The 21371-nt window shown below is 50.3% G+C and overlaps 11 protein-coding genes across 11 annotated transcripts; 2 read left to right on the top strand and 9 right to left on the bottom strand.

The window, feature by feature from the left end:
- Positions 1-234: 234 nt before the first annotated feature.
- SNOG_05815 (hypothetical protein) lies at positions 235-1656 on the bottom strand (the record flags this gene model as incomplete). The annotated part of the gene is made up of 1 exon (XM_001796160.1): positions 235-1656. One exon carries the CDS (start codon positions 1654-1656, stop codon positions 235-237), a length of 1422 nt encoding a protein of 473 aa, XP_001796212.1.
- A 603-nt stretch (positions 1657-2259) lies between these two features.
- On the top strand, positions 2260-2806 carry SNOG_05814 (hypothetical protein; the record flags this gene model as incomplete). Its single annotated transcript, XM_001796159.1, has 2 exons — positions 2260-2324; positions 2371-2806. The coding sequence occupies 2 exons, from the start codon at positions 2260-2262 to the stop codon at positions 2804-2806; spliced, it is 501 nt and encodes a 166-aa protein (XP_001796211.1).
- A 77-nt stretch (positions 2807-2883) lies between these two features.
- Positions 2884-4455, bottom strand: SNOG_05813 (hypothetical protein; the record flags this gene model as incomplete). Its single annotated transcript, XM_001796158.1, has 3 exons — positions 2884-3583; positions 3636-4309; positions 4360-4455. The coding sequence occupies 3 exons, from the start codon at positions 4453-4455 to the stop codon at positions 2884-2886; spliced, it is 1470 nt and encodes a 489-aa protein (XP_001796210.1).
- Positions 4456-5201: 746 nt separating this feature from the next.
- SNOG_20061 (hypothetical protein) lies at positions 5202-5853 on the top strand. The gene is made up of 2 exons (XM_001796157.1): positions 5202-5351; positions 5578-5853. Exons 1-2 carry the CDS (start codon positions 5308-5310, stop codon positions 5801-5803), a joined length of 270 nt encoding a protein of 89 aa, XP_001796209.1. The 5' UTR covers positions 5202-5307; the 3' UTR covers positions 5804-5853.
- Positions 5756-6853, bottom strand: SNOG_05812 (hypothetical protein; the record flags this gene model as incomplete). The annotated part of the gene is made up of 2 exons (XM_001796156.1): positions 5756-6764; positions 6816-6853. 2 exons carry the CDS (start codon positions 6851-6853, stop codon positions 5756-5758), a joined length of 1047 nt encoding a protein of 348 aa, XP_001796208.1.
- A 729-nt stretch (positions 6854-7582) lies between these two features.
- Positions 7583-8670, bottom strand: SNOG_05811 (hypothetical protein; the record flags this gene model as incomplete). Its single annotated transcript, XM_001796155.1, has 2 exons — positions 7583-7824; positions 7875-8670. The coding sequence occupies 2 exons, from the start codon at positions 8668-8670 to the stop codon at positions 7583-7585; spliced, it is 1038 nt and encodes a 345-aa protein (XP_001796207.1).
- Positions 8671-10735: 2065 nt separating this feature from the next.
- On the bottom strand, positions 10736-13122 carry SNOG_05810 (hypothetical protein; the record flags this gene model as incomplete). Its single annotated transcript, XM_001796154.1, has 2 exons — positions 10736-12691; positions 12901-13122. 2 exons carry the CDS (start codon positions 13120-13122, stop codon positions 10736-10738), a joined length of 2178 nt encoding a protein of 725 aa, XP_001796206.1.
- Positions 13123-15137: 2015 nt separating this feature from the next.
- On the bottom strand, positions 15138-16304 carry SNOG_05809 (hypothetical protein; the record flags this gene model as incomplete). Its single annotated transcript, XM_001796153.1, has 1 exon — positions 15138-16304. The coding sequence occupies one exon, from the start codon at positions 16302-16304 to the stop codon at positions 15138-15140; it is 1167 nt and encodes a 388-aa protein (XP_001796205.1).
- A 1005-nt stretch (positions 16305-17309) lies between these two features.
- SNOG_05808 (hypothetical protein) lies at positions 17310-18975 on the bottom strand (the record flags this gene model as incomplete). Its single annotated transcript, XM_001796152.1, has 3 exons — positions 17310-17890; positions 17951-18284; positions 18355-18975. 3 exons carry the CDS (start codon positions 18973-18975, stop codon positions 17310-17312), a joined length of 1536 nt encoding a protein of 511 aa, XP_001796204.1.
- A 492-nt stretch (positions 18976-19467) lies between these two features.
- SNOG_20060 (hypothetical protein) lies at positions 19468-19971 on the bottom strand (the record flags this gene model as incomplete). The annotated part of the gene is made up of 1 exon (XM_001796151.1): positions 19468-19971. The coding sequence occupies one exon, from the start codon at positions 19969-19971 to the stop codon at positions 19468-19470; it is 504 nt and encodes a 167-aa protein (XP_001796203.1).
- Positions 19972-20366: 395 nt separating this feature from the next.
- Positions 20367-21191, bottom strand: SNOG_05807 (hypothetical protein; the record flags this gene model as incomplete). The annotated part of the gene is made up of 1 exon (XM_001796150.1): positions 20367-21191. The coding sequence occupies one exon, from the start codon at positions 21189-21191 to the stop codon at positions 20367-20369; it is 825 nt and encodes a 274-aa protein (XP_001796202.1).
- Between the last annotated feature and the right edge of the window lie 180 nt (positions 21192-21371).

Raw genomic sequence — 21371 nt, 5'->3', positions numbered from 1 at the left:
TGTGGTAGATTTGTACGGTACAGAAATTGATCGGGTCGATTTTCCCAATGCCATTTACACTGGCGCGTGATTAAGCGCGCTTTCGACGAATTGACACGCGTGCTCACGTGCCTTGAGCTTAATTTGGCCTTTCACTTGCGGCTTGGTGACGTGTACTAAATCATCCGTCGTTTATCGTCGGAAGGTCTACGACTACCTTGAACTTTGAAGAATGAAGCCCGATCTCGAAAGGAACTAACGCAAATGGAGCAGACTCTTCCACTTCGGAGTGAAAGCAAGACCCCATCCACCAAACGCCAAGGAAAGTCCAGTGAACATGATGAGAGGCCCGTATGTCGTTGAATATCCGAAATGGCCTGTTGGATGTGCACCACCAGCTTTGATCAACGGCACACTCAAGAGCCCACCGCTGACGTAGCCAATCCCACGTGCACCGTTGAGCAGACCATAAAGCACGCCACTGTCCACTGCCTCGTTTCGTCTCGCGGCATCGTTCTCCATATCATTCATTACGCCGCCCCATGTAGCGCTATATGCGCTAGCAAAGAAGCCAAATGTGATAGCGAACAGGACAAGCAAAGCGATGCTACCTTTTTCTGCGAAGCCCCAGAACAAGAATACGGCTAGCGCTGAGCTAATGGCGGAAACGGCTGTTACTGTCGGTGCAGAGAGGCGAAAGTGCTTGTTATCGCTCAAAAAGCCGAAAAAAGTGGAAGAGCATATACCAGGGATATTTATCAATGTTATGAGGAGGGTCGAGAACGTTGGCGAGAGCGCCGAGACGTTCCGAGCATATTCACTCAAATAGGTTTGCGGGATTCCATAACCGGCGCTTTGGAGCAGCGTAGCAATACTGTAGATCCAGAAGGTTCGATGCTTAAGAAACTGCCACGGAATCTTTCGACCGCGCGTTGTGCCTGAGACCAGACTTGCCTGCGGAGTTTGTATCATCAGGATGGACAGAGTGCCAGTCGAGACCATAACAGCTGCCCATATGACTAAAGCAGTGCGGAAGTCGTATCTATCAAGCAGTCCACGGAACATAAAGGGACATACGGATCCAACTACATTCTTGCTGGAGAGGCAGATGCCGAATGCAACAGCGCGATTGCATATGCGATTATCGAGAGCAAACCACTCGCCGAGGGTGAGCGTCAGGGGGCTGTAAACAAGAGCGCAGCCTAAGGCAGCAAGGATCCCTTGTGTAGCAATGAGATGCCACACGTGTTGGCTCCGCGACGACAAAATGAAGCTTGCGCACGCAACAAGAGCTCCGCACATGGCTGCGCTTTGGCGATAACGTGCCCAGCGCTTTGTGAAGAGAGCGAACAGGACGAGCATAGAGAGGTACATGACACCATTCGAAGTTGTGCCGATGATTCCAGTGAGTTCACGAGCACCGTCCAAGGTCCAGTGATCGAAGTAGTACTCTTGTAGCACACCATAACTCATAGCAAAGCCTATCATCGTCAGTGCGTTGGACTGTGAGTATTGGTGTGGAGTACCCCATATTGGTAATTGGGCGACCGCCGAGCCAACCAGGGCAAGCAGCCGCTTTCTGTCGGACTTTCGCTCCCTGCCGCCTCGCTCATCTGTTTCGACAGTGCTTGGCTCCCGCACTGTGGAGTTTATCTGCTGCAGTTCATAAACCGTCATCGTTTCGGTGGTAGACATCGTGTGTCGATACCATGTGAAGTCGTGATGTGAGTCAATCGAAGACATCGTTACTAGAAGCACTGGTGTTGTGTGATGTCATCCTTATATTGATTGGTGCTTTCTGATGACCTTTCTACTAGGCCGGATTTGGTAACGGCTCGCGTGCTTTCACAGCGACCCCGCATACCACTTCATCTTTCCTTAACATTCTCTCGCGAAGTTTATAAAATGACGTGTAGACATCTAGCCTTTGTGAGCGAATATGATTGCGAGCAGATATCATTGCGACCGAGGCGGGGCTTCGAGAGTGCTTACCGCTGATAAGCATCATGCAATACAGCTCGCTTAGCGGGACAGTTTTTAAGTGCCTGCCATCTTAAATGTGCACCGAGATTGCGATGACCTCAGGAAGTAAGCACATAATTAGGCTCCTTGAGAAGCACAAATCGAAAGTAATGCTCATGGGACAGCTGTGCTGATAAGACTCATTGCGCACTTGAGCACAGGTATATATAAGACACGCAAATGGTTTACGTGTTGTCCGATAGAGGCGCTCTTCACCTACAAGTGGAGATATCAACATAAGAGTGTTCATTTTCCACAATGGTTCTGCCAAACCACATTGCTACCAGCCTTGGTGGTACATGGCTATTCATTAATCAGTCGCAGTACGTCCTCACATATTATGCGAAATACGACGGTAGACACTAACAGCGCTTCAAGAGTCGATTTGAACGGTAATATTAAATCTCGAGACAACTTCGGTCGGCACCCAGTGGGTCAAATCATCTACGATCCAGCGGGATACATGTCCGCCAGTATATCTTCGACAGACCCAGAGCACATTCCTCCAACACGAAACCCCGACGAGGCAACGGACGCAGACCGCGCACTTATGAGCAAGCACAGTCTAGCATATTCTGGACAGCTGCATGTTGAGTGGGAGAATAGTACTGCAACAGTCGGCAGGCTAATACATGGGCCGTTGGTCATGTCATCGCACACTAGCTGGTTGGGAACAAACCAGAGTCGGAACTACATATTGACGAAGAACGCAAGTGAAACGCTTGGGAGAGACATCCTGCACTTGTGGTTGAAGGGCAGCGATGGGACAGCAAACTTGTATTGGGTGAGAGCTGACGCGAGCTGAGTCACTCAACAGCACCGCTTAGGATATGTATGTAAATATTGGAGGTCGTTATTTCTTGTTTGCTCATGCAATCGTCTTCACAACTTCTCAACACGCTCAACAGCGATGGTCTTTTCGTCTAGACCTTTGCCCCTGGCAAGAACATCTTCGTTGAGTATTGGCTTCCCACGAAGCTGTGCCCATACAGCCTTGTGAACAGGGTATTGGAACAGTGCGTCCATCTCTTCGAGTGAGATACCCTTTGTCTCGGGCACAAAGAAAAAACTCCACACGCCCATTGCAACAAGGATAGAGGCGAAGAAGAAGTACGCGCCGTATCCGAGGTCGGAGATCATGTAAGGCGTGCTACGCGCAATGATGAAGGATCCAAGCCATGTGTCAGCGGTGGTGAGCGACACGCAAAGCATACGTATATCAAGAGGGAAGATTTCAGATGCGTACGTCCAGGTAATACCTTGCCATGTGGCGCAGATGATGAAGGCGTTTAGGTAGACGCAGACCATGGCCAGATATCCCCATCCGTTGCGGGTGACGACACCCTGCAGAGCAGCAGCGGCAGGATCAGCTTTCATGACGTATCCACCGATGTAGAACATTGGGAGGCATCCAAGTGCGGCGCCCCAGATGAGACCGTTGCGGCGTCCAACTCTTTCAACGACGAAGAAAGTAAAGGAACACATTCCAAGGGTCTTTGCGATACCGTAGAAACCGGTACTGAAGAGCTTGGTTGACGTTCCAGTAATACCAAGAGTTTCAAAGATGCGGGGAGCGTAATATCTGGAGGAAGTCAGTACGGGTTGCGAAAAGGACGTATCCAAACGTGACTTACGTGATGATGTTGACACCGGTGAATGACTGCAAGAACATGAGGGCGAGACCGATAGCCATGCGGTTGCGCACACCCTTCTGGAAGAGCTTCATAAACTGTGCCTTCTTGCTCATGTGGTTGGTACTGCGCTCCTCGACTTGCGCACGGATCTCGCTCATTTCATGCTGGATGTAAGAGTGCGATGCGTCAAGGCATCGGATCTTGGTAAGAATCCTCTCAGCTCCATCGAAGTCGTCGCCACGAGCCTTCCAACGAGGACTCTCTGGACACCAGGCAACACCAAGCAGGAGAAGCAAACCTGGGATGAGTTGAATGGCGAGCGGGATGATCCATTGTGACTGGCTGTTGACGTCGATGGTGCGGTCGCAGGCGTAGTTGATCCAGAAACCTAACATGCCTCCGCCTTGAGAAGCAATTTCGAAGATACCGATGAGACGTCCTCTGATGGATGGAGGTGCCGTCTCGGAGATGTACACAGGTACAACCATGGAAGAAGCTCCGATACCCAGACCTGCAACTGCACGACCACCGTAGATCATGTTGAGCGATCCTCGGGATGCGGTCATGAGGGTTCCACCAAGTAGAAAGATAGAAGAAGCGATGATCATGGTCTTCTTGCGACCAATCTTCTCGGCGAATGGAAAAGCGAACAGTGCACCGAAGAAGCAGCCAGCCTAAAAAAGATCAGTCTTTAGAACGATGTTCGATGCTCGATGATACTGACCTGAAAAGTCGAAACGATGTTGCCTTGGATTGTGTCACGTTGACTTTTGGCCACACTAGCCATGTTGAAGTCACGTTGGAAGGAGGTGAGCGCCATAGTGCCGCCAATGACGGCCGTATCATATCCCACTATTTCTTGATTAGACACGAACTTCCTTGCGCATATCGAATCATCACTTACTTGCCAGAGCTGACATTGACGCAATCAACGCGATGAGATGGATTCTCCAATTACGGACCTCTCTGTCTCCATGTCAGATCATATTCATGCTTAGATTTCAGATATTCCTTACGGAGGATCCAGAGTCCCTGAGGCGTGGGTACTGAAGCAACCCATGTTGAGTGATGTTGGGGTGTTCAGTAGATCGCTGTCGATTGCAGGTAACGACAGCCGCTGCCGATACCATCTTCAAATGGCAGCTGCTCAGTCCTTATAGTAACCACAACCACGGAGCAAGATTTTGACGCCGTATGGATATCGGCGTTTGCACCGATGCTACACTACCACGCGGCAACAGTCATCCTGCACGCGAGCCACCCGAGGTGGTGCCGCCACGGGCGACCTGCCGCATCTAGGCAGATACGCGGGCTTTCACAGCGACTCTGGGGTAAGCAAGACTTGGAAGCGGACACGAAGAAATCTTGGGAATATCTCGGCGCTATGTGATAGGTTCGGAGAAGCTCAGGTTTGCAAAAAGCTAGCTTGGCATCTCCACCGTGGGGTGCGGGGTAAAACTTCGCGGGGACCGACGCGGCTAGGGATGCACCGACGCGACTATCTAGAACTCACTCTTCACGACCTGTTCTGTACTTCTTCGCACTTCAAAATTTGACAAAACTCCCCACATGTGTGATTCAAGACACCACCATTGACGCAGGACCCTTCCCGATGTCTCCTTCATAAAGGTTTTGCTCCTACATACTCTTCCAAGATTGTCTCGCCCGTACCATGAGCAATAAGATCAGCATGAAAGTTCAATTTGGTACTTGGAGGTAAGCACGCCACCTCATCATTCGCATAGGACTTTAGGAAGTCCTCGTCTCGAGTGTTAGCCCCATTGTACATTTTCAGCCAGGGTTGCAGACCTTCAGGCAAAAGGCTGGGCACTGAGCTCGGCATGGCCTCACAGGTATTTATCCGCGTCCGCGGAAGATTAAGCGACGAAATGAATGTCACACATGTGTTTCAATTCATCTTGACGACTAATCGTATAACCAGGTACCTAGCTTCATTGCGTCGTGGTTATCGGGCTGCGTTTGCTGGTTGGCAATTCTCTCTTTCACTTTGTGTCAAAGATTTTCCAGGTGTTTCCATCCTTGTCCTTCCGACTCTCAACAGCGCCTTGTATATGATCTGTATGCGTGGTCTTTCCTACCATGCAAAAGAGCTGGCTCGATTATTCAACGGAACCTGCTGGGTTGGTCGGTGTTGTGCGCACTTCTAGCTCGAGTTTGTTCATCCAGTGTGAGAACACAGCCTTTGTTTCCTGGTGGCATCCTCCGTCCTCCAGCTCGACCGAAAGTCGATATCCTGCTGTCCGAAGCCTCACTATCTCAGGAAAAGCAGTTTTGATAATCTCATCAACAGTAGTCGCTTGTGACTTTTGATGTGAGAACGTGGCGTTATTAAAACTAACCTTGAGAAGGATTCTGGCATTCCCCTTCAGCAGCCAGAGGTTTTCAAGGCACGTGTTTAGTGTTAGCGTGTCGATCTGGTGTAGTCCGAGCGCCTCGTTCTGGATGCAGAGTTCTTGTGAGTAGTTTGAGATCAACTGGCGCGGCTCAAAACCAGCGGCAAACCGGTCGGTCTGCAACAGATCTGGAAGGAAGGTGCCGTCTATTGGTTTGCAACCATATACATTTTCGAACGAGAACTTTGTCGTCTGGTAAAACGTTTCCATGAGCTCATGCGCCATTTGCACACCAACGACATCGTCGCGCCAAAAATACTCAGGACAAAGAGTGTCTCCAGCTGCGGAGCGCGCGCACTCCGGGAAATACAACCTCTCAGTATCCTCTTCGCCAGGCCCCTCGTCGTATAGGGGATGGTCTAGCGTAACGTGAAATGTGTCGGAAAAGATTCTGCAAAGGTTGATATCACCAGGAAGGAGGTGTGAATACACCATGTCGCGAAGCTCGCGCGGCAGCTTGGCAAGGAGCTTGACGGCGATCGCCCGGCAGAAGTGAACATTGTACTCCTCGATCGCAACCCCAATCTCAGTCTCAATATCGTCGATGTCCCGATTCATACCAAGAGACGATCTAATAGAATCGAGAGACGTCATTGTCTGCTCTTCGTTTGCATCAATCATGGCGCGCTCGAGAAGTTGATGCATGTCGCTGGGCTGTGTTAGGATGCTCTGGACATTGTCCATTGCTTGCTGCTCTTGCTCTTCTATGAACAGCCTAGACATGAAGAATTAATCACAATTAATGATAAGTACCGGTAAAACTTACAGTCGTAGCTTCTTCCAGCCCTCAGCGATAGGGTCCATGACTGTGGTTGATATCGTGACGAGTAAAGCAGTAAAGCGCTGGTAGGCTGGGAGAGTACTGCGATCGGAGTAAGAAGCGCGGAGACCCTGCAGATACTTATGGCATTTGGCGTTTGCTGATTTGCAGCCATGGAGCCTCCGAAAACGCAACGTGATTGCTATCATTCACTTTGATAACCAGTCTGCTAGCTCTTACTGAAGCTATGAAATTATAGCTATATTTGTCTGTGATTATACTGTGCTTGTCGATGTACTCCGCATAGTCATTTTTACGACTCATGTGTACCACCTTCAACGATACATGTGTACGATGAAAAGCCAATGTGGAACAGGTGGCAGCCAATCTAGTATTTACGAGCGGTGTCCAGGAGGTTTACATGGGCTTCGAAGACTAGCAACACTGTGTACAGTTCCCGACTCTTACATCATTGGTGAGCTTGTCTGCTTTCCTTCGTAGTCGAGCAGTCAATGTCGCCTGCGACATGCACGCCAATTGCTTCACTCCAAAATTTCCTCCTTGACAACATTGTATAGAGCGCGAGATCGACTGGGGCGGCGAACGTAATGTCAATTACTTTGTCAATCACAGATTGTTGACTTGTGAGGTCGGAGTAATGGTGTCGCTCTAGTGTTACAGGGGCGGTTTTAGGTGACGGCAAATACAAATCGTGCGACACCAGAGCGTACTTCCGGTGATGGGGAGTCCTAGTGGCAATATGCATCTGCGTTTCAGACTGGATTCGACTTATCTTCGCTCTTGCTCCATGATAACCTTCTCTGCCTCTTTCTAAGCTTGTGCCATGCAGCCGCGACGGGGACGAGTATCAACAGCAATATCCAAGGCTTCCCAACGAACCACAACACCACAGCGACATCACCGCCATGCCAAGTTCCCCCGGGACTGTGACCGAAGAATGTGTACTGCTCCGAGTAGTATACTTGAGGGAGGACGAAGAATGAGGACGGGGATGCTATGAACAGTCAGCGCTTGATCGTGTGCACGCTGCGCATTTCGACATACCATCAATGCCTCTTTCCATTTGTGTTTTTAGTGCTTCGATTTTGTAGTGTTCAAACCATTCTTTCAAGATGTCGCTTGTGAACTGTGGTCCAGTGGACCAGAAGATCGTGAGATACGGGAACAACCAGTTCTTGTCATGTCGCTCTAGTTCTGTTGTCATTCGCTTGAAGATAGGATGCCGTGCAGCCGCAGCCATCAAGTCGTTGTTGACACCCAGCGGAGAAGCTTCGGGAAACCATGCTGAGAACTGAAGAAGTGGATCCAGGGGCCGGCGACAGGAGATGTCGAGGTCCATGTACACGCCACCGAAATGATACAACGCGAAGTACTTCAACGAATCGATGCGCTGAATGGGATGCCTATAACCATCATACGTGGGAAGAAACCACGAGTACTCCTGCGCTATGAACGTGCGCGCGCTGGTTGCATTCCAGATGTTGATCTCATAATCGGGATTGTGCTCCCGACACAGCTCCGGTGCCCGAGAGATGGTCGTGGGTATCTGGCTGGGGCTGTGGTCATTCGTGGGGTACAAGTTCTGAAACCAAATGAAGTGGATGGTCTTCGGGATCTGGGACTGCGGAAACGTGGACGTGTAGTCGAAGTCCTTCGGAGGCTGCTTGCCTTCAGCAACGGAATCGTTCAGTACTTTCACGTACGGTGCGGGGAAATCGGTGGAAGTGATTCGCCTGGCGTGAAGGTAGTTCTGGAAGAGGTACTGTCGGCGTGCGAGGCTGAGCGCATACAGCAGCGCACCAACTGTGAGTATTCTGAATAGAATGACAGGCCGTAGCATGATATTTCCTGTCGCAAGCGGGGACTTAGGAGTATAGAGTGATAGAATTTACGCGAAGAGGTTGAAGCATTTCCGGCGTCTCGGGAGAATGAATGTGTCAGTGAAACACGAAACCAAACTGCACATAGCTCCCGACCTTTAGTAGCATGTTAATTGGAGCCAGATACTGCCTAGTTTCATAACTCAGCCTTCCTAGTGAGCTAGGCTTAGCGAAAACATTAGTTCGAGATTCTGTGAAGATCACGATGCATGCCGACTTGCCCGGAAATTGATCTGATGTAGCGCGCTGCAAAGCCTGGGGAACCGAAACTCACGTAGGATAGTATGTCATGAAAAGGAGAAGCCTGTTTACCAACCACAAATGGCTACGTAGTCCGTGCATATACGATCAGCCTCAAACGCGGTGGCCGTGGAAGCTTCGCTGTGATACGTCCATTCGCAATCAGCGCAATCAATCTTCATGACTGATTCATGTAAGGCGTTTTTATCATCACCGTTTAGGAATTGAGTATTCGGTGATTGAACACCGATTCTTACATGCTCGTGGATCGCCATGCTGGTTATCCATATAAAATCTTTGAAGCAGAACAAGATTGGCTGTAGGTCGTATCGATTCGCTGGGTATCACGCCCCGACTCCGCCACCAGGAACATGGCATCTGTGAAGTTAGAATGCAAATCTTGGAGAAAGGAAGCTCTTGAGAAGTCAAAACGGTAAAAATTTGCGCATTGTCTGTTCTTCTTGCATGTGCAGACTGTCTCAGAAGAGAATACAAGGCTGGCGATACCGACCAATACGACTGCATCCAGCTCACACCCTAAAGCTCACAGGCGATTCTGTTGAATTTTGACATTTTAAGGCATCCACTGGATACCTGTCGGGCTCGACTAGCAAGTTGATGACTGCCGGGGCTTAGACACCTAGTCCGGACGATCTAAACTCGGTGCCTCATTGCAAGGTTATAATTGGTTCAAGCAGCGCCACTGGTTCATCCTTTTGCGACATCATCAATATTAAGTACGGGTGATGGCAAACATGCTGACAGCCTTCTGGCGTGCCAAGAAAAGTTCAGCTGCCGAATGCAGTCCACATTATTACGCAGAGAGAAGGGTGCCTAGGGGCGCACAGCGATGCACTCCCTGAGTAAAACAAAAACACCCCTTGCTGCGCAATTTTTAGCCCTAATGGCAGACCATGATTATTCATATGTATTTTGATGTTGATGACAATGTGAACAAGGGGTACTCGCGGAATAAGCTATAACAGGCCGAGCACTAAGGCATAGCTGGTCAACTTCACCATGTGCGGGCGGGAGGCCTTTCGCCGATCTTCCACTAAAGAAAGTATGTCTCAGCCTCATGACGCTCATTTAGTAGATACCTACGATTCACTCCGGTCATCTTCATTTGCTCAGCGTTCGTGCGCTCTCAACCTGAATGGGGGTACACATGACTGAGACATAAGGCGCGTTTGCAAACAAACACTGCAAACAGCGTAACGGGCGTATTATGCTAGATACGAGTGGGTATCATATCCACTCACTAATTTTCCCCTTCGCTCACCTCAAACTGGTAATGGGTGGGTCATAAAAGTATTGAGCTGACGTTTGCTTAATCTTATCACATGTCCGACCACTCAGCAGGCGACGAATATTCTGAATAAGCAAGACGACCATGAGCATTGGGACATCAATGACGGTTTCACTGTAGAAGAAAGAAGCAGAGAAGCACATAGTAATCAAGTTGCTGATCTTCTTCGAAGACTTGGTGAAATCACGCAGTCTTGCTCCAAAATTGGAAGTCTATGAGAGTTCTTAGCTGACTGAGAGACAAAGAATAGGAAGCCCCTCGATAAGGATATGATGAAGCCTTGGATTGGGAAGTGGTTGTTGAACGTGCTGGTCACCGAACGCCCGGCAATATTTACTGTTTATAATATTGGAACCAATCATTATAGTCAGGCCAAGGCTAAAAGATCACGCCGGCTTGGTACATCAAGAATCATGTCTGTACATGACAGCCTCTATGGCAGCTTGTCGGTGGCAGGTCCGTTCATGTTGATATTGTTACATCATCAAACAGAAATTCTCAGAATCGCTTTTCTCCCCTTCCATTTCCTTACGAGCTGCGATAGCTTCTATTTGATCCTCCAGAATTTTCGCCCTCTCAGGTCCAAAGACGCCACTGAGGATCGTGGTTGTGTTGAGCCCAGGCCGACCCTTCACAACCACAGTTATGTGATCAGACTGAGCGCCGACTCTAATCATTGCTTCGCATGATGCGTACCAAGCAGTTTTTAGACTCTCGGGTGGTGACGTGCCAGATCCCTCTTGCCGATTCGCCTCGTGGATAGACAGAAGAAACAGGGCCCACACAGATTCACCATCGTAAAGATGGACCGACTGATTTGGGTTCGCGCCATGCGCAAGGAGCAATTCCACCATTTTAATATCGACGCTGGGATCGTCTCTTGTCGTATGGTAGTCCATAGAGATTGGAGTGACACGGCGTGGGCGAAGCGCGTAGTCCAACAGTGGTCTGCCTCCCTTTTGCATGATCTGCTTGTCCGCTTGCAGCCTTGTACTAACATATTTGGCTAGCCTGGCCTGAACGGCCAACGCGAGGAAGTTACATTGTCCTCCCTCGCGATAATGGTCGAAACCCAACTTCGCAGGAGAGTCTCGGGCATGTGTCCAGTGGTTTCTAATACTACGCGCATGATGACTGTTCACCTTATCCAACTCGTTCAGCAATCCGTCCAGAGTTCTCTGCTCCTGGTGCGTGCAGTTTTTCTCCGCCTCATGAGCGTAGTATAGTAACTCATCTGTGAGACCAATGATCCTGTTGACTGACCTGCGGTCTCTGAAGTTGTCGACCGGCAAAGCTTTCAGCAGACACAAGTGAATCTTACATAGCGATACTAAAGGACTGAATTCATGTGTGAGATAATTTCTGAGATTATCGTGATAGCAGTCGCGGAGGAAGTCTCGCACAGTTCGATGCATGAAGTCGACTGAATGGCTAAGATACACTGGATGAGGCCCAGGATCGATGACGAGAAGATCCCCGCATCTATTGCGCACGCGAGCTTGCCAAACCGGATGTTTTGGCTCTATTTCATCCAATGAGACTGGTTCAATCGGTGTCTCGAGAGCGTAGTCTGGCCGTGTCCGTTCCCTTTCAAGTAGCGCAAAAGCAAACAAAGGCAGAGGTTGCAGCTCATGAACGGTGACCAGGAAGGTCTGGGCCATCTCCTCCTTGTGTCGGTCCTTGATCCTATCGATGATACGTTCGAAGTACCTCTCTAGGTCAGATAGAAACTCGTTGACTATCTTCTGAAGCGTGAGTATGCCCTCATCACGGTCCACCTCATATAGGATGTCGCGAGTCACCAGAAACACCCACAGCCAAACGCCGCGTGCATGTCCAGAGATATTTGAAATAATATTTTGGCACCCCGTTCCTTGTAAGGATAACCTTTGAAACTTTGTGTTGACAGTAAGGCGATTTTGAACGTAGTGCCGCATGTCTTCCTTGGTGAAACGCGCAATATCAAAGGCACGATCCTCGCGGCGTAGCGACTGTTCATACAGCCGCCCTGGTCGACTAGACGCACAAAGCTTGATATGCGGAGAAGATATCAATACCTTCAACATCGGCGCTATATCATTTTCATCGCCATTGTATTCGTCGAGACCGTCGATGAAGAAGCAGAATTTGGAGCTATACCGAGTCTGGTTCGCGATATACTCGAATGTGGCAATCATTTCATTCATGTCCCACACCTCGTGATCTAGTCGTCCACCGACTTCCGGTGGAATGAGTTCCGGTGAAGCTCTCAGGATCTGGTAAAGTAAAGACTGCATGAGGCCCGTCCGGCTTTTCTGCATCTCGCTGCCTTGATTCCAGAAGAAGTAGCTTCCGATGTAGAGCTTCTCTGTACGTGACCAAGTCTTCAACTTGTCTCGGGTCCGCTCGTCTTCTGAGATGTACTTCATCAAAGTGGACTTCCCGCTGCCTGGCTGAATTTTGTTAGTATTTGATCATCAGTTTATGCTGACGTGCGGACCTTTCCCCAAATATAGAACAATCCATCTGCAGTTGCATTGCTCTCTAGCCAAAGCGAGAAAGTGGTCAAGGATGGATCATATATCCAGTCGTTTGAACGTCGGTCAGAGTATGGTATTTGATCGAACCGGCGACGAACTTCTTGGAAGTACAAGCTTCTCACGACTCGTATAGCCTTCGAAGAATCGGAGTGCTCCTTCAAAAGTGCATCCACTTTGGCTTTTAGGCTTAACAGCTGAGCACCTTGCTCTGCGATCTGTACCACATGTTTCTGATGCTCTTGCCCAGTCAAATGAATGATGCTGTCCTTGATCTGGTTGAACTTCGTTTCATGATCTATTCCAAGTGCTTTCTGTGAGTCCTGGAGGTCTTTCAGCCTTGACATGACGGAATCATGATGGTTACTGTTCGAAAGATGCCACAAGTTAGCTATTGCTTGTGTGGAGAATATTTAAGCCTTCAAGGGTGAGTGGTACATAAGTCATTGTGGTGCAACTTACAGTTCTAGAACCATCTGAATGCCGCTTCTGACGCGATGGTCCAATACCAATAATTCTTTACCGAGAGATTGTAAACTCTTGTGACTTCGTATACTTTGTAACGCAACACGACCACTTTCCAGATGCTTAAATCGAGTTTCAGATCGCATTGTGAGCTTTTCGATCTCCTTATGCAGTTGCAAATTCAACTTTTCGCTCTCTTGAACCATTTCGATGACATGTTTTTCCAGAGGCGATGGCTTTCTTTGTCCTGAGATCTGCGATACCAGTGCCGCGTTCATCAGTCTTATCTCTTGAACAATTTTGTTCAACCTGGCTACATCAGGAGTTCTGCCTTGAATCGAGTCGCGCGCGCTTTTGCTGCCCGAAATCACCTTGTAGCCGAAGTCGACAAAAGTGATGATGCCTGCGACAAGCCCAAGGATGGAGATAGGGTCAGCCATGTTCGTTACAGTGACAAACGTCGCAGAGGCAAGATGGGATTGTTGAGGAGGAAGGCTGGGCGGCTGACAGAACTTAGCCACAGCCTCTATCGTGGGTTTGATTGGTTGGCATTGTCCTGTGCAGCCGAAGGTGGGGTGCTCGGCGCCTACGGGAAGAGACACCAACGTTCAAAACCTCGAGTCGTAATTTATTCAACGTTGACCCGATAGGCAGCCTCGAGGGTAACGATTCACTCCAAGTATATAGCAACAACTGACTGAATCAGCAAGCGACCTCGGGATGAGAAAGCAGCGACTTGAATGCAAGATCAAAAGAAGTCAAATAAATAGCTTTCACAGTCATGCGACTAGGCAGGGAATTAGTGAGGTTTGCGCAGGCGTGAGTGGGAGACATGGCTCGAACACAACGAACAGTTAACTGATCGCGACAGTGTTACCTACGATGATTCTCGTGCAAATACACAGTCAGCTCTGGACCAGGCACAGCGCAGCCTCAACAACATAGAAGGCAATGTGCAGACTCCACTCTTAGGAGAAGACCTAGACAGTTCTACGCCCCCATGGCAACATGATGACTCTCGCATTAGAGTGCCAGCACGAGCCATCTTGTGGCTCGGACGTTTTATTGTACGGAACTTCTTCGTTCTTCTCTTTGCTGTCATCCTGGCTGTTTGCGGAATCGTGTTAGCTGTCGGCACCCGACAGGGCCATATATCGGTCCTGCCTTTGTGGTTTTTCGCAATGGGATCTGTAGGTCTAGCGATCGCTGCAAGAATTAGATGGGGTAGCGCACCTCGCACTAGACTCGCCTCTTCCTAATGCCCTAGACTTCCTCAGGTCGCGATGATGAAATACGCGAGCATTCATGCATGTTTTCGCTCCCGCTCAGACCAAACTCAACCACTGTTTCTTTTCGCTTGTCTGCCCGGGTGTGAGACATCGAACCTTCTTTAAGTACCAATATCTTATTAGTCTGAATGCGACTCCCAATATAAGCGTACCTAATTGGCGACCTCGATGTAGTGCGGAGTCTTTTGCTAATTCACTCCATCCAGCGAGACATGGTGGCCCTCCACACGCCATGAGGCCTATGAAAGATGACTTCGGCATGCAATTGCATGAGATTAGCCGTCCTGACGAGATGAAAGAACTGTTGGACTAACCTAGATCTACTGAGGTGGAGACGAAAAGATTGGACGAAAATATGCGACCAGTGACCCACATAATTACATAGTTTCTATCGCTGTGTATGCAGTTTTCAAGCTTATTAGATTGGCCAAATGTAGTCTCAATAATATGGCAGGAGTGCGTTTGCAACTTCATCTCCTCGAGGGACTTGGAAATATATGCAAAATCGGGTGGCGAAGCCTGTGTTATCCTGCAATTGTAACTTTCCAATACATTCTGCTTGGTGGAAGACGAATAAAATGAAGGCAGCCAAAATTTTGTTCACATGATCAACCCTGGAAATTAGATTCTCTGCTCTGAAATGCCCGTATCACGGCCAACGCGATACTCGGATGCAACATAATCTTATCATGTTCACCATAACGCGGTACCTCCTGTCGTATCAATCCGCGAGACGTCGGCCACTCGACAGACCAGCCTCCCTCCCCCATTTGATTTGTCCTCCTCTTCTTCTCTTCTTCAAACTCTTCGTCGCCAAGTTGCGAATGACCAGCAGCTCTGACTGCGTCCTCAAAGAAGCTGTTGCTGAAAGTCCAAGGCACAATACGATCGTCTTGGGCGTGCAATATTTGAACATGGTAACGAGAGCAGTTACGCACGAGATCCATCAGCGCGTCTATGTTCGCCCACTTGTTGCGCATGCGCCGAGTGCAGAATGCTATCAGCCCCGGGAATCTAGCGAGCAGCCCAAAGGGTCGAAGGCTAAAGATAGTACGATATTTGCCTAACATTGTTGGCACGTCCGGAAAAGCCCCCGTAATTATAAGGCCGGCCACTGATATCTTCTGCAGTGCAAGGTCTCGTGTAAGGGCAATGGCTACACTGGAGCCCATCGACTGTCCGAAGACCACGATACGTTCTGATGGCACCCCTGCAGTCTTATGGGCCCAGTCGAAGATAGCTTGTGCGTCGACACGGAGACCTTGCTCACTTGGGACGCCGGAAGACAGACCGAAGCCACGATAGTCGAATGCCAACCCGTGAATCTTGTTGGGTGCCAGTGACGATAAGGCGCGGTATGTTTCGCTACGACAGTAGGCCGCCAAAGCCCCCGAAGAACCATGGGTATGAATGACCAGTCTAGCCTCCGGATCACTCTTCAACAAGTTAAAGTTGAGTGTGTCTTGAGACTTTGCATCCAAACATTGGCGCACCAACCGTGTGGCGTTCTTGTGGTACACACCAACCGGCAAGACATGCCAGGCATGCAAGCTGACGCCGTCTTTGGTTTCGAGGAAGAAAGATGACACTTGACGATGAGCGAATCCGAATTGTTCTGGATACCTTAGATCTTTACGACCAATCAGTCGTAGTTTATGCATGTAAACAGCATGGGTTTCGATCCAAGGAACGTGTAGGATCGAGAAGATGGTAGCTGTGTAGATGGCTAATGCGATACCGATGCCGCTAAGGGCGGCAACTATAGACAAAGGCATCGTTTGCCGTAACAAACCACGATTGGTAGACAAGGCACTTTGCTTTATCAGGGCTCGGATACTCAAAATTCGACTACCTTACCCAGTGTCAGCAAGTCTTGCTTGCCTACTCGGCGTGATTGATTATCGTCCTACCAGACCTCGGATTTCAAAACTCGGGAACCCGTAATGGGACTTTTTGTCGGATATATAATAACTGCAAATCGTGTGAGTCTGAAGAATTGTGTGGGAACATGCACACCTGTGGCACATACGTAGCAAGCATGCTCAGGAGACAAAGTGGCTTGCAGAACAACAAGAATCAAGATTTCGGTGCCTGGATGTCCTATTCCAAGAATTTCCAAGGATCAAAGAGTCTGTTTCGGCCAGTGGTGTGATCAAGCGAATTGCGGGTGGATCGATGCGGGAGGCCTTGCTCGGTGGCCTCAAGCCGACTGTTAGGGGTGCGCTTAATTCATCACGCGAAAGGTCTGGTTATTTAACCAAGGAACGAATGATACGACTATGATTGTATCGTTTTGTGTATATGCTATTGCTCTTTCGCCTCCAGACATCAACGCGAAATTAGATCCTGGATTGCGGAGCCTGCAGCGATAAACGACCATACTTTCCAGCCCAAATAGAAGAGAAAGTTAGTCTCCGAACGAACTTGAGTTGTAGATTCAGAAGCAAATAGTCAGGTACACATTCATCACTGCCTACATTTTACTTCCGTAAAGCTATTCTACGCAGCTTTCCAGTGCTCATTGACGCACAAGAAAAGCTACGGCAGTCAAGCCACAAGGCGCTCCAGAATTCTGGATACTATAACAAATAACCAATGTCCTCATATGCGAGCCTAAACTGTCTCAAGTGCGGCACGGCACATCACAAGGACCCAAAAATGCCTCAAAGGCTTGACTTCTGCACAATCTGCTGGAATTCAACCTCTTCCAAGCTCCCACCAAGAATATCCGCATTCAAGTATCACAACTTTCCTCAACACCGCCAATCCCCTCCTCAATTCTATTCCGCCACCCACCGACTCCTCCTGCGAATCGCTCCGCCCCACAAAAAGAACACCACCGGAATCGGCACCAACCCCACTGCACACGCCCCCAAAATAACCGTCGCCGTCTCCACGCCCAGTCGCGCGTACATGCCCGTCGCGAAAAGCGGCATGCCCGCTGCAAACACACTCCGCAGGAACGTGTTTGCCGCGACTGCACTATTCGCATGCACACCATAGCAATCGACGATGTAATTCAGGCCCTGCATGTTGATCAGGATAATGCCCATTCCAATCGGGACGCCCGCGAGGATCTGCCAGATAGGATTGAGTGAAGGCGAGCTGGTGAGGCCGAACGCAAAGATGCCTAGCGGCAGGAAAAGACCGCCGAGCGCCATGAGCAGCATGCGGTATTCGCGAGGGCGCCCGGCGGCGGGGTTTGGCGCGAGGCGCGTGTGAATTGTCAGCGAGATGAGTAGGGAGGCGAGGATACAGCCGAGGAGGATGGCGAGGAGGGGGAGGGTGGCGGTTGTGGGGGAGTAGTGGCGCTCGAGGATGAAGGAGGTTGGGTAGGCGAGGAAGAAAATGTACATGAGCCCTACAACACATCTCGTTAGTGATTTTGATGAAGGAAAGGGAGAGGGGAGGTGAATAGTACCGAAGACGACGGATATGTAAAGCGACATGAGCAAGAGAATTGGTTCGAGGAAGAGCATTTTCGCGGGCTTGGCGAGACATTGCGAGAGTATGTCGCGGGTGGTAAGGGCGTTTTGTTCGGATTTGGAGTGGTATGCCCAGTTCTGGGTCATGCTTCGCATGCGCTTTGCGCGACGGGTGAGAAGGACGGGGCCGAATGTTTCGGTCAGGATGGGGTAGGTGATGAGTGCATTTGCGAGGGACGCGATGGCGATGAGGTACTCAATCCTGTGTGAACGTATGAGCGCGTGACGAGATACTGGGGAAGGGCGATTTACCATCTCCATCCAAGCGAACTAACGACGATTCTTGATCCAACCTGGTCACCATCAGATTGCGCTATTTCTTTGAGATGTAAACACTCACTATTGGGCCTAAGATTGGACCAATCATCAAAAATGACCCAACAGCAGGCATGGCAAACCCTCTCTGCTGCGGTGTCCATATATCCGCCAGCGTGCCACTCAACACTGCACTCGGCGCCGCTCCAAACACGCCCTGCAGGAAGCGAAAGATGAAGATCGTCGACACAGAATGCGCTCGAGCAACGGGTAGTTGCAAGAGAGCGAAGCCCAAATACCCAATCAGCAATGGACCTTTGCGACCAAAGTGCTCACTGAGCGGCCCAAAGATAATCGGCCCAACCGCAAAACCCAACATGAACATACTCGTCCCCGCACCAACCATGACCTCCAAACTAACCCCAAACTCTCTACTCGTCGCCATCGCAGCAGGGCTGAACACACTGCTCGCAAACGTCGTGGTGAGCACGTACAGCGCAATCGACATGGTGATGAGCCATTTGCGCCAACGCGGCAGATTTTGTGGGTTACCGGCATCACCGGAGCCATACCAGTCAACGAGATATGTGGAGCCTTTGATGGTTTCGAGCATGCGTTCTTCGAAGGCAGCGGAGAGTGTGGTGGATGAGGAGGAAGAGGAGACGGGGACTTCATGGACAGTCGGGCCTTTGGACGGTGAGGACATCGTGAATTGGAAGAAGTGATGGCGATGACTTAGTTCACGAAAGAAGGGGATGAGGTTGTTATACCAATGGGTTTGTGGCTGGGAGGTCGGTGTCATCCGGTGACCCCGGTAACCGAGTTCGTGAACCAAACGAGCCACTGCCATCGATCTCTGCTATGGTGGATCGACTTTTCTCTATTGTAGATCGCACGAAGGGCCTGTGCTGATTTGAATTAGAAATGAAGAGGGACAACCGCGTCTGGTTGCGTGGGACAGAGTGCCAAGACGGCATTTCATGGAACTAAGAATGAATTGGTATATCGCCGCCGACCATGGCAAGCAGTCCAGCACGCAGCTGTGCATATGAAGATGGAATGTAGAGAAGATCGTGATGCAGCCCCGAATAGTGATAATGTCATGACAGAAAACAGGAAGTCGTAAGACTGGTGAGCCAAGCGAAGGCACTGACCATTATGTAAGACGTGAAGGAAATTCGTACTAGAGGCGGTGGCATTACGGTTCGACGCCTTCAACCTTGCGCAAGAATTCACGAACGCGACCGACTTCGACGCCCTCGCCTTCTTCGCTATCCAGAGCTGCGACGAGACTCTCCAAGCATTCCTCGATCCTGCTCTCTTCAACTTTTGTGCACAATGACACTACCTTGCGATACATTTGCTCGAGTTGACCATCCTTCTCCTTTAGTTTTCGACTTCGCGTGAGCAACGCGGCGTTGGCATGGGTGTAGGTGTCGAGGCGGTGTCGGAGGACTGGGGTGGAGATCCGTGCGAGATGTGGCGAAGTCTGGTGATTCGAGAAAGAAGCTGGATCAAGCGGTAATGGTGTCGAGAGATAAGACGGTCCATCAGAAGCGTGTCGTATGAGAGCGTCCCCGACTTGGCGTAGCTCAAAAGGTAGGTCTTCTTCGTTGATGAGGAAGCCCGCGCCCTCCGCATCGGCATATCCTATCCTTCGTTTCTCTTGAAGTTCGGCCACGCCAGCATTCACGGACAACATGTGTCTTTGTGGCTCGAGCCACCGCTTGAGGTTCGCTATCCGTTTCGCTCGGTCTTGTCGTAACCGCAGTCGATTGCGCAGGTGCTCGAGCCTTTGTTGCTCCTGTTTTTGTTGACTCGATAGCTGTGTGATTAGATCGTTGGTGCGGTCAATGGAGTCTTGCTTTAGGCGCGCTTCCTGTGTAAACTGCATAGAAGCGGACTGGAGGATACCGCTCATTACTGGATTGTGTTAGTACTGGATCGGCAAACAGTTGCAGATTGACTTACGCGGTTGGATCTCCCCGGCTGGTCTCCTCCACTTTGCTTAGTGGTGCCTTGCCTTTGCTGGGACTGGCAGCAATGTCAATGGTATGACCATCAAGACCATCGCTGCCAACACCAAAATCGACTGGCCTAGTTCCCCTTGTGATTTGGGATGGTGGGATCAGCTTGGACCTCCATGAGCTGGGAAATGATGTTGCGGTTGCCGATGCGTGCTGCAAGATTGAGCGCGGTGTTGCCAGCCTTGTCGCGAGCATTCACCATCTCCTGCATGAATCGCATAAGTCCAATAGGCTTGGGATAGTTGTCCTGGAACGAAATTGCTTGGCTGGCGCCGATGTTGCTGCGGACTAGGTACTCTAGCAGGGCTTCGAGATAGTACTTGCTCGACGCTGCCCTGCCCTTGATAGCGCACGTGACTGCGATGTGGTGGAGAATGGTCCGACCCTGGGTGTCGCGCAGCTCGATGAGAGGTGCCAAGATCTCGAGTGTCTCGGGGAAGCAGCTGTGGTCCAGACTGTTATTGACTGATACTGCGCTCATCAGGGGCGTTTGGCCGGCTGCATTGCCTCTGAACATGTTTGCGCCCTTGGAGACGAGCAATCGCATGAGTGATACGCGGGCCAGGGTGGCGGCCCAGTGTAGTGCAGTGTTGGCGCTGTTGTCGATGGGCATGTCAAGGTCGGCACCTGATAGATGTAGTATCGCTGGGTGGTGGGTAAAGTCTGTCCGCGTCTGGTCGGCGAAGAGGTCGGTCAGCATCGCCTGCTTCTCCTCGCTGCTCTTGGTATCTGGATGTGGCAGCGGAGGTAGCGCCGACGGTACCTCGCCATCAGGGAGCGTGATCTGGTGTCCGGTCTGGTGGTAGAAGGATTCGCTGGGCTCGGTGGGTGAGCCTAGATCGCGCATCGACATGTCGACGCCATTGGGCTGCGAGAATGACTCTTCGGTGCGCATGCGCTTGCGGGGTGGTTCCTGCGCATCGTCGAGTCCGGTGCCGTACGCAGAGTCGGTGTGTCCATTTGCGCCGCTGAAGCTGCGCTCCGATGCCACGCTCTGGATGCTGTGCTGGCTGCTCGTGCGGAACGACTCTTGGCTTGCGGCGGGTCTCGGGCTCTGGTCCCTTGCGACGGTCGC

Source organism: Parastagonospora nodorum (assembly GCF_000146915.1).
Source record: "Parastagonospora nodorum SN15 chromosome Unknown scaffold_8, whole genome shotgun sequence".
In the NCBI taxonomy this organism is placed as follows: Eukaryota; Fungi; Ascomycota; class Dothideomycetes; order Pleosporales; family Phaeosphaeriaceae; genus Parastagonospora; species Parastagonospora nodorum.
Note: the sequence above shows the minus strand (reverse complement) of the source record. Positions and strands in the feature narration are given on the sequence as shown.

Coding starts and splice junctions, on each gene's coding strand:
- SNOG_20061 (XM_001796157.1), top strand. CDS start 5,308: ATGAGCAATAAGATCAGCATGAAAGTTCAATTTGGTACTTGGAG. Junction 5,352..5,577: donor GTTCAATTTGGTACTTGGAG/GTAAGCACGCCA, acceptor TCGTATAACCAG/GTACCTAGCTTCATTGCGTC.